This window comes from Aulonocara stuartgranti, assembly GCF_965226115.1.
Source record: "Aulonocara stuartgranti genome assembly, chromosome: 10".
NCBI lineage: Eukaryota > Metazoa > Chordata > Actinopteri > Cichliformes > Cichlidae > Aulonocara > Aulonocara stuartgranti.
This window is the reverse complement of record NC_138946.1, coordinates 1,855,001-1,867,187: the sequence shown is the minus strand read 5'-3', so window position 1 is coordinate 1,867,187 and position 12,187 is coordinate 1,855,001. Positions and strand designations below refer to the sequence as shown.

The 12,187-nt window shown below is 42.6% G+C and overlaps 1 protein-coding gene across 1 annotated transcript; it reads right to left on the bottom strand.

Moving 5' to 3' along the window:
- Nucleotides 1-9,286: 9,286 nt before the first annotated feature.
- Nucleotides 9,287-10,316, bottom strand: LOC309715252 (olfactory receptor 4E1-like; the record flags this gene model as incomplete). The annotated part of the gene is made up of 1 exon (XM_082548231.1): nucleotides 9,287-10,316. The coding sequence occupies exon 1, from the start codon at nucleotides 10,223-10,225 to the stop codon at nucleotides 9,287-9,289; it is 939 nt and encodes a 312-aa protein (XP_082404357.1). The 5' UTR covers nucleotides 10,226-10,316.
- Nucleotides 10,317-12,187: the final 1,871 nt, after the last annotated feature.

Sequence of the window (12,187 nt, the reverse complement as noted above, 5' to 3'; positions counted from 1 at the left end):
GCTTTAATTTCTGCAGTCATCCAGGTTGTTGTTAGAGAAGCACCGCACAGTCCTGGTAGGTACGGTGTTAACCACACAGAAGTTAATATAGTCCATAATGCATGTCACAAGGCTGTCAATGTCCTCTCCGTGGTTGTCACAGATCACCTCCCACACAGTACAGGGTGGGCCATTTATATGGATACACCGTAATAACATGGGAATGGTTGGTGATATTAAAGTCCTGTTTGTGGCACATTAGTATATGTGAGGGGGCAAACTCCTCAAGATGGGTGGTGACCATGGTGGCCATTTAGAAGTCGGCCATCTTGGATACAACTTTTGTTTTTTCAATAGGAAGAGGGCCATGTGACACATCAAACTTATTGGTAATGTCACAAGAAAAACAATGGTGTGCTTGGTTTCAGGGTAACTTTATTCTTTCATGAGTTATTTACAAGTTTCTGACCACTTATAAAATGTGTTCAATGTGCTGCCCATTGTGTTGGATTGTCAATGCAACCCTCTTCTCCCACTCTTCACACACTGATAGCAACACCGCAGGAGAAATGCCAGCACAGGCATTCAGTATCCGTAGTTTCAGGTGCTGCACATCTCGTATCTTCACACCATAGACAATTGCCTTCAGATGACCCCAAAGATAAAAGTCTAAGGGGGTCCGATCGGGAGACCTTGGGGGCCATTCAACTGGCCCACGACGACCAATCCACTTTCCAGGAAACTGTTCATCTAGGAATGCTCGGACCTGGCACCCGTAATGTGGTGGTGCACCATCCAGCTGGAAAAACTCAGGGAACGTGCCAGCTTCAGTGTACAAAGAGGGAAACACATCATCATGTAGCAATTTCAAATATCCAGTGGCCTTGAGGTTTCCATTGATGAAGAATGGACCCACTATCGTTGTACCCCATATACCACACCAAACCATCACTTTTGTTGTTCCAACAGTCTTGGAGGGATCCATCCAATGTGGGTTAGTGTCAGACCAATAGCGGTGGTTTTGTTTAACTTCACAATTCAAATAAAAGTTTGCCCCATCACTGAACAAAATCTTCTGCGTGGAGTTTGTAAGGGTGCCATTTGTGAGTAGCTAATATCCGCCGAAGGGATGTTCGACTAATGCCACTCTCCAGTGACATGCGGTGAGTGCTACGCTGTGGGCTCTTGCTGAATGAAGCTAGGACAGCCACTGATGTTTCTTCATTAGTGACAGTTTTCTTGCCTCCACTTTTGGCAAATCCAACACTGAACCAGTTTCATGAAACTTAGCAAGCAGTTTGCTAACTGTAGCATGGGAGATGGGTGGTCTTGTAGGGTGTCTTGCATTGAAATCTGCTGCAATGACCCGGTTACTGCGTTCACCACATATCAACACAATTTCAATCCGCTCCTCACGTGTTAACCTCTTCAACATGTCAATGGTTGTGAACAAAGAGAAACTTGACATTAACAATAAGTTTGATGTGTCACATGGCCCTCTTCCTATTGAAAAAACAAAAGTTGTATCCAAGATGGCCGACTTCTAAATGGCCACCATGGTCACCACCCATCTTGAGGAGTTTGCCCCCTCACATATACTAATGTGCCACAAACAGGACTTTAATATCACCAACCATTTCCATGTTATTATGGTGTATCCATATAAATGGCCCACCCTGTAGACTCCAAACAGTCCTTAAGAGCCTCCTCGCTCTCCTCCGACCATCTCTGCACTGTGTGTGGCTCCCTCTGCACTAAGGGCTCATACACAGGGACAAGGTACACCAGGTTGTGATCAGATCTGCCCAGGAGAGGTAGAGGTAATGAACTGTATGCCTCTTCAGCATTGGCATACAGTAAGTCCAGTGTTTTATTGTCTCTGGTTGGGCATGCCACGTACTGGGTGAAGGTGGGCAGCGTGGAGTTCAGTGAGACATGATTAAAGTCCCCTGATATTAAAAGAAGGGCTCTCTGAGATGACAACAGAGTGGAAAGAGTCACAGGCTGCATCCGCGTTGGCCGAAGGGGGAACATACGCTGTTATCGCAATAACATGTGAGAATTCCCTGGGGATGTAGTACAGACGCATGCTAATGGCTAACAGCTCGATGTCTCTGTGGCAGAGTTGTTCTTTCACAGTGATGTGCCCAGGATTACACCATCTGTCATCAACAAACACTGCCAGTCCCCTGCCTTTCCTCTTACCGCTCTCTCTCGTCCTGTCCACCCAGAGCAGCTGGAATCCCAGGTAGCGTCACGCTTGTGTCCGGAGTCAGCGGTGTTAGCCAGGACTCTGTTAGCATCATGATGCTACATGGTGTATAATGTCTCCTTCTCAGACGACGGCGCTCCCTCCCAGCACCACACCCCCGTCTTTTCTTCCTCAGCTCGCTGGGAATGTCAAGTCTATCTGCCCGCAGTATTGCTGCGGGACACAGTGCTAACGGCTGATCCCTACTGTAAACAAAGGATCCATGTGCTGGGTCCCCAAACACAGGTGAAAAAAGTGGAAAAAAACAGAGAAAAACGACTAAAACTAGCACAAAACGGTAGAACATGATTGCAGAGTCTAATTGCTAATACTTTAGTTATAAAAATGAGAAAGACTGAAACTCAGAATGAGCAGAGCTGCTGTAACAGACTGTCACACACGGGGGGCGCCAGAAGTGAGTATATACATACAAATTTTCACCTGGCAGGAGAACGAACAATAGTCTTTTAAGGCTACTGCAGATGTAAACATTCCCCACTAGCTCATCTTAGTTGCTCTCTGGCACAGCTACAAGCCATGTGAGTTCATAGCCCCTCCCGCTAGAGTGTACTACCCCAGTCGACTGTCGTAAAGCAGCTGCAAATCAATGGCAATTAAAAAAAACAAAAAGTCATTGCAGAACATTTTATAACAGAACACCCAATATAGCGATATACATATATACTGAATATCACACAATATCAAATAACTAAAGAAACACTGGGTTATATAAACAATCTTGGTTTCAAAATAAAGTTAACACTTTTGAGATTTCTTCACAGGTGTAAATATTGCAGCAGATCTTATTGTGTCAAAGTTACTGAAGCTAGAACACAGAAAAAGTAAGTAGAATAGTAGTTATTCATTTATTTTTTAGCATATAACCTTTTTGAAAATATGCTTTGGCTCACATTTTAATTCAGAAATTTAGTCTTCAACATATAAACATCATCTGTGCTAAGATTTATGATTCTAAAATGAAACAGCAAAAACTTACAGCACTGTTAATCCATGAATGTTAAGGTGTTGCACAGGTCTGTTCAATTGTGGCACACTTTGGACACCATATTTAGGTCTTAGGACTTAGACTTAGGTCCTCCTGCGCCATTTTGCACATTGGGCGGCAAGTGTCCGCCAGCATACTCGATCAGCTGCGGCTGCTTTGGCCTCATCCTATGCAATGTCTATGGCACGTAAGTCATCGATGAAGGTCCTCCGCCATGTTGTATGGGGGCAGCCTGGTTTGCATCTTCCATGGGGTGGGTTACATGTGATGGCGAGCTTAGGCAGTCAATGTGGGGGGTGACGTAGAACATGACCTCCAAAGAGCACACGCCGCTCAGTCACAATGTCCTGGAGGGGACGTGTGGCAGTTCGACGGTGTACTTCTTTGTTGGTGACGTGGTTGTGGTAGGAGACCTCCAGGATTCGTTTTAGCCATCACTGCTGGGCCACATTGAGTCTTTTGGTGATTCTGGCTGATATTTTCCACGTCTTACAAGTGTAGATCGCAGTAGGTATAACAATGGAGTTGAGCAGGCGAATCTTCATCGCCAGATCGATCTTTTGGGGTAGACCGTGATTCATATCCTCGAGTGCCTGCAGTCCTACCGTAATGGGTTCCTGTGTCATCATGTAACCTATCCTCATGACCTTGGTCTTGTTTCTACTGATCCGTAAGCCCACCTTGGCTGCCTCTTGCTCCAAGCATGATGTCATAGTAGTCATGTTTTTCTGGACATCGGCCAACAAAGCGATGTCGTCTGCAAAGTCGAGGTCCTTCAGGCGTGTTGGTGGTTGCCAGGGTATCCCAAAGCCATCTTGGTCCATGGCACTCCACATAACAAAGTCGATGACAAGAAGGAACAGGAAGAGAGGAGAGAGGATACACCCTTGCCTCACACCGGTCTTGATGGTGAAGAAATCCGTATAGCCGTCTTCTGTGCAGATGCAGCAACTGGAACTGGAGGTAGAGAGTTTGGAATATTTTGACAAACTGCTCAGGGATGCCATATGACCGGGCAATATTCCAGAGGGAATCTAAATGGACACTATCAATGCCTTTGTGAAATCGACAAAAGTAATTGAGAGGCATTAAACTCTGTTCGATGATGGTACGCAAGATGAAAATCTGTTCTATGTATGATTGGCCACTGCAAAATCCAGCTTGTTCTTCCCGGAGTTTCTGGTCCACATGCAGTGGATACTATACATGTTGATATTTGCATTAAAGGTGTCACGGTCTGGCTGGCAGACCGTGGGGATGTGGGGAAGGAGGAGGACCCAGGCGCGGTGCTCTATGTATAAACAGTGTGTTTATTTACAGAGTGGAACAAAAACAACCATAAATCCCCGTGTTCTCCCAGACTCCCGTGTCGTGTCTCTGCGTGAATAGTTCGTGTCTCTGTGCTCTCCGCTCCCGTGTCAGCACCCCCCGGTGCTCGCTGCTCTTCGTGCCTTCCACGCTCCTCCTGCGGGAAACAATAGACGCAGCCGTCAGGACACAAATAACCGCGGGCATACACTTACACACATTAACTCAATTCAATGGGACGACTAACGTGGAGTCTCAAGGAAATGATCCCGCGTCGGTGGGAGCTCCAAGACTCTCTTAAGTAGCTCCCCCGACGAGGCCTGATCAGCAGCAGGTGTGTGGCTTCGGGTGTGGCCAGTCCCCTTGCAGGGCCACACCCTCCAGGCCTGACGCCGCCTATAAACAAGTGCTCAGCCACCCACACACACATATACACAAGCACAGGGAAGGGGGAGCAACACCAAAATACACAACAATAATAATAATAATAATAATATAATACATGACTGCTCAGGGATCCTGGGTCGCCCAGTCCCAGGACCCTGACAAAAGGCGTGACGGCATGGAGGATTACGTAACTCGTGAGCCCCTTTGCCCCCGGTATCGGGGGCGTTGGGGCTTAACTTAAAAAGACCCGCTCTGATGAAAAAGGGTGTGATACTTGATATTTAATTCTTTTGTCCTCAGATTTTAAAACACTGGGAAAGTAATTCTTAAGAGGCAAAAAAGGAGAAAAACAAATTTCTAGGATTAAGCATAAGGATATTTTGACCTCATAAATATTTGAGCATGCATCTTTCTCTAGTGTGACTGTTAAAAATAAGATTTGCAACATATTTTTGGTCACAATTTAGCAACCATGAGACATTCAAGAATTGATCTACTTATACATTATCTTTACATTATTTGAAGGTTTCTGTAATTTTGCTTTCCTGCAAAGATGCCATGTCCATTTCCTGCCATTAAGTGTCCAGATACATGAGTTGGCATGCAGTATATTGATTTGTTGAGTCATTCTGATTCAATAAAAGGACTAGATGTTACAATCCCTGATATTGCATTGTTTCAAATGGAGAACGTTTCAGCGGGCCCATGTCTGGGGTTGAGGGGCTGGTCCTCGGCTTCTCCCCCTCTCTGAAAAATGGGAGTCCACATCTCCGAGGATCTCACCTGGATGACCAACTGCTCCAAGCTGGTCAAGAAGGCTCACCAGCGCCACTTCTTCTTGAGGACTCTAAGGAAGAACCACCTGTCCTCAGACATCCTGGTGAACTTCTATCCCTGCACCATCGAGAGCATCCTGACCAACTGTACAACAGTCTGGTACGGGAACTGCTCTGCCTCGGACCGGAAGGCGTTGCAGAGGGTCGTGAAAACTGCCCAGCGCATCGCCGGAGCACCACTTCCTGCCATAAAAGACATCTACAGGAAGCGGTGTCTGAAAAGGGCTGGGAAAATCATCAAAGACCCCAATCACCCATGGACTCTTCACCCTCCTGCCCTCTGGGAGGCGCTACAGGAGCCTCCGGACCAGGGGCGGAGCGTGGGGGTGGCTTACTGGGCTTAAGCCCGGGTTGTTTTGTCAGAAGCCCGGGGTCTTTTGGAGTGTAATTTTTTTCATAGTTAGATGCCTGGCTGACAACTGTATAAAACAAAAAGTACACACAATATTCGAAGCACATAGTGCACACCGTGGGAATTTACGACTGTGCATGAATCCCCCCTCATATTGGTATGATCCGAGCTCAGGCACTAAGCGACTGAGCGAGGGGGCGGGGCAGCTGCTGCCAGCAGTGAGTGCGCTGTTGGAGAGACGGAGCCAGCCATACTAAGGAGAGCTTAAGTTTGACCAGGTACCAAAGCAAATCATTCGTAGCGTACAAATAATGTAAATATGACGGTGCATCACGAAAGATTGATATCAAACTGATCACTTGACCAATATTACGTTACTCGCTCTTCAAGTGAATCAACAAATGGCGAAATGAAAAGCCGAACAAATGCTATTTTTTTTAGAGAGTCTTAGCTTACGTGTGTTTATTTCATATTTTCAGTTCTTACCCTCCCCGACTAAATCGGTTTCAGTTATGTACTGAAATATAAGAATGGACATTAGAGGCTTCTTTCAAAGAAAAAACTCAGGTAAATGTTATTTTATATATTATGCTTTGTATGTTGTTCAGTATATTTGTATGCAAAACAAGAGGGATTTCAGTACACAGCAGGATATTCACATCTGTAACCAGATATTTACACTTTAGGGAGAAAACATAAAACATTTTTACTGTACAACATCAATTTAGAGTAAACTTTTCTTTTAGATAAATATTGAAATATCTTTTGAATTAGTTAAATGTCAGAATAAAGAGAGACAGAGCTGTATTTTTTATCACTTTCATCAAATTTAGGAGTACATGTACACTACGTTTATTGTTAACTAATAAGAAAACTGCAGACGATTCCATTCTGAGCTGAAGAAGCTTCTGATAGGTTAGTAGAGTCCATGTGAGTAAATTTTCTGTGACATGGGAAAATCAAAAGATGTCAACCAAAACACCAGGAAAAGAACTGTGGAGCTCCATAAGTGTTGCTCAGTTTGAATACAATTTGGTGCCATTTGCAATTAAGAAATACAGATAGTTTCTCTCTTTACTCTTAAAGTTAACAAATATGTTTTTTATATTTATCAGTCTAAAAAATAAACATTTAGTCTGATTTGATGTTACAATTAAAAAAGTGTTTGTGTTTTGATCTGAAGAGTACATAAATATGTGGTTTCAACTGTATATTTGATGATTATCAGCACAAAGAGAGAGAGAGAGGAACAGAGAGGGACAGAGAGGGAGATGGAGAATGAGGACAGAACAGAGGTGGAACAAGAGCGGGTGAGACACACATGTTAGTCACATGGTTGTTTACCAAAAGTATCACCGTATCACAGGTCCTCATGTATCTCGTACCTAGTGTTTCTTTTTAGGTTTGTTATTTTTCAAATTCTATATTTATTAAGTTATGCAGCTTGTTTGTACAACAAGGCTAAATAATTATATAAACTTTTCTCAATCTAAATATTGTACTTTGGTAGAATTAAAAGATAAATGTACTGCAGGTCTATGATGACTTTTAGTGCTACTATCATCTAGTTCTGATTCTGGTTCTGTCTTGGTTAAGTCCTCAGTAGTCCTGATTTTGAACTGTTGTAGTCCTGTTTTAATTCCGGATCAGTTCTGGGTCTGGTTGAATTGGGGTTTAGTCCTCATGTCTTGATGCAGCCCCGATTTTGTTCTGCCTTGCTGCCTAATTAAAAAACTAGTTTAAGGTGTCCTGCACATGTGATATATATTTTTCCCTATATGAAGTCATTGTTTTTTGAACAAAACTCAAAACAGAGCCAATTAATCTTTCAGTAATTTCTACCCCCCCCCCCCCCAAAAAAAAAAAAAAAAAAATCCCACATGCATACTACCCTTTTGGGCTAAGCCCCGGGTGTTTCAAATGTCTGGCTCCGCCTCTGCTCCGGACTAAGACCACCAGGTACCGGAACAGCTTCTTCCCCACAGCTGTCAGACTCCTGAACTCTGCCTCCTGACATCTGACCCACGTTAAACTCATGGACTGAACATACACACACCCACAATGGACAACTGTACCCTCAAACACAATAATAACATGGACTGAACCACCACTCACAACCACTAGCACTTTATATAGCCTCTGTAGAAACTATCTACACCCTCACTTATCTTAACTGCACTACTGTATAGCTCTGTAATAATCATTCTGTACATTCGATAATTTTTAATCCTACAACTGTTTACAACTTGCATAGTTCCCATTTCTGTATAGCTGTATATCTCAGATTCTGTAAAGTTATTTCATATTCTGTATAGTTTTTCATATTTATATCCTGTTCATAGCCTGTACATAGCTTGTACTCACTACAGCCTGTACATACTTATAGTTATAGAATATTCACAACATACCTCATACCGTGTACATTATAACATAATAGACCCATTTCTGTAATATACTCACATATCTATATTATTGCTAATATATATTGTAATATATCTATATCACTAAAGCACTTCTGGATGGATGCAAACTGCATTTCGTTGCCCTGTACCTGTGCATGTGCAATGACAATAAAGTTGAATTCTATTCTATTCTATTCTATTCTATTCTAAAATGCTGATGGATACTGATGCTCCTCTTGGTTCGTGAAAGGTTGAGCATTGATGTGTTTCCTCTTGCACTCAACTTTCTTGCCTAGACACCTAAGCCCTGGTTGTGTCTCCATGTGTATTTGCCTTGAGTAAGGCTCGTCCTACAACCAACCATTTTTCAGAGAAGAAATAGCTTCAGTGATACATTGAAAGTGGTGTGGATGTGAACCCTATGCTCAAAAAACTTTAAGGGAATTTTTGGTTAAAAAAAAGGAAAGGAAAAGAAGCACAGTAGTTCTTTTTTTATTCACAACACAGGTCAATATTAGGTAATGTAGGTGATTATGGCATCCTCTGGTTACACGAATCATTCTTTAATATGAAAATATGTAATATTTGGCTTTTGTAAACTGTTCTCACAATCACACATTAATGTTGTTGATGATTTAGACCTCAAAGTGTTTTAACTGGTGTTCGCTGCTGTGAGTACAGCTATATGTCCATAATTTCACTGATGTAATTAAAAACTATGTACACATCACTGAAGACACATTCTGTACATGTTTTTCTCCCGTATCATTGTAAATGCCCTTTCCTCTGAAACAAGGCCACAATCTTCTGCCTAATCTCTTTAATCTGCAGCCCATAGATGACAGCATTGAGCGCCGGCAGGGCTACTTCACCCACAGTGCTCACCATCTTCCTGTGGTCGGAAAGATGAGGGAAACGGTGCAGGATGATGATGATGAAGGCTGAGAACATTAAGATGATGTACAGAGTGAGGTGGGTGGCACAGGTCTGCAGAGCCTTGCTATTTATTGTCTTGGTTTTGCTCCGCAAACACACAGTGGCAATTTTAATGTAGGTGAGAGTCACGCTGCCAATGGAGGAGCCCAGCAGGAGCACGCTGTAGCTCAGGCCAAACACGTGGTTGATGACGACATCCTCACAGGAGAGTTTGAAAAGGGAGGCGTTGTCGCAGTGCACGTTGTCTATGAATCTCCTGCAGCGTGAAAGGCGGATCGTGAGACTGAGGAGGATCGACACCATGACAAACACCACCGCCCACGCTGCCACCGACAGCTTTACCACCATCCAGTTGGTCATTATGATGGTGTAGCGCAGCGGGTTGCAAATGGCCATGTATCGATCAAAAGTCATGGTCATGAGTATAGTGTGACACACGCCTCCATAGAGATTAACACAGAAGGCCTGAACGACACAGACGATGTAATGAATGTATCGCTCCGAGTCAGACACATAAAGATCTCTGAGTATATGAGGAACCACTATGGTGGACCCAAACACTTCATTTACACTCATGTTGCAGAACAGCAAGTACATTGGCTGGTGCAGGCTCCTTTCCATAAAGATCAACACCACCAAGCCAATGTTAGCCACCATGATGAAAATGTACACGAGGAGGAGGGAGATAAAGGCAGCAATAGAGAACTTCGGGGTGACCTTTAAGCCCCCCAGGATCAGGATATCTGCATTTAAGCTCTGGTTGTCCATATTTTACTGTGAATATCCAGTAGTAAGTCCTAGTTTATCCTGTACATCCTGTAGTATTAACGACAAACACGACAGCAGCAATGCACAGACAATCAACAGCAATTTATCCAGCATCAGACAACAGAGGCGATCATATTTGTCACATTTAAAAGTTGAATAAAGATTACCAGACTCTTAAACTGGTCTCTTTCCACATCTGCATTATCAAGAAAGACATTTTGAAAGCGTTGCTCTGATAGTTTGGTTTCTAAAGTTCAGAGCTACTGGAACAAAAGCAGGAGACAGCAGACATCCATATTTCTCCCACACTCCCATAAACCACCGTCCATGCCCAAACATGAAGAAAGTCCCAGACGCTTTTATGTGTTTCATCAGTAGTCATCAGCTGCAGCTTCACATGTTGGCAGGTCAACTGTTGCTAAGCAACTTCCTCCCAAGACAGATCTGTTAAGATGATGATGCACTGAACGATGTGTTTTATATGTGACACATATCCTTATTGATATATGGTTTTTGCCTCTGAAAGCTCAGATGTTCAGTCTTAATTAAAAGAGTTCACCAAAAGTATTGCATTAGAAAGTACAGCCATTTCTATACTCAAAGGTTTTTAGTGAAGATCAATGTAGATACACTATTGGAGGGAAATCTTCCCAATGGGTTCGGGTGGGTCGCCTTTAAAATGTATGTTTCCATATGAGTTTCAGATGTTTAATGTGAACAACCACCATCGTAACAGGAGATTTATGACAGGAAAGAAGAAGAAGGCGAACAGACACATTTCATCATCTTTAAGTTAAAGAAATGTATTTTTTTCATGTATTATTGTAAATAAAAATTTTACCAACCATCACTCATGTGTTTATGGGTAGTTTGGTTTTCCTAATGAATGTTATTGGGATTGTTAACCATGATAGTACAACTGCTATTTTTATTCTGATCACATAAACCTGTTTTGTAGAATGTTTCCAGGATCTTTTGTGACTAAAATTATTTTCTAAAAATTATCATTGAAAAAGCTTTTAGACAAATTGATATAACACTCCTTTTAAAAGCTGGCACATTCTGGCTCTTATACTAGAGAGCCCTCTCTTATTTCTCTGTGATGTTCATACATTAGTGTGCTCTGTGGAGAGACTAGTAACCATCAGTGCACGATTTTTGGTTATTTGGCATTGTACTGCAAGGGATAACCCTAAATAAAAATCCTGCAGTTAATCTCAGATGGATGCTACGTTTGTGTGTATGTTTTGCAATTTTATCACACTCACTTCTTTATCAGTGGAACAGTTTTCAGGTGTTCTTACATTAGGCACCTTTTCATCTTTTAATATCCACCAGGCTGCATGACAACTGATGCATGCATGTGACTGAAATACAACCTAATTCTAATCTCGAGGTATGGTCACCTGGTGGATGTGAACTATAATTATATTTAAATAAGCATATTTCTTCTTACTTAAATATTTATTTAGATGGCAAAATCTTTCTAAAGTGCAACAGCTTTGACAGGAATTGTTGTATCTCTTTTGGCTGCACACCAGTCAAAAGAGATACAACTGAGTATAACGAGGAAGCGATGCAGAGTAATAAAGGGAATCCCAGTAAATAACATAATCATGCAGACAAAGAGGTAGGTGCTGCAGGTCTTTAACCCTTTAAAGCCGGTCAGAGCAGCACGCTCCATTTTGCGCAACTATTTTTAAATCCCGGTAGCTCTGCAACCACGTGAGCTAGCACAATAATTTTTTTTGCATATGAAACCGGAGGAGTTGTACTTACATCTTATGCCATCAGCTTGTCCTCGGTCACAGTTTCCTTCCACATATAGCTTTCCAAAAACTGCATAAAAAGCACTTGCAGCAACAAAAACATAATATTCCAGAAACACGCTTTGCCAATCGATCAGCTGTTTGTTACCTGCCCGAAACCGGAAGTGACGTCATTTTGCGGAAATGTAGTTTT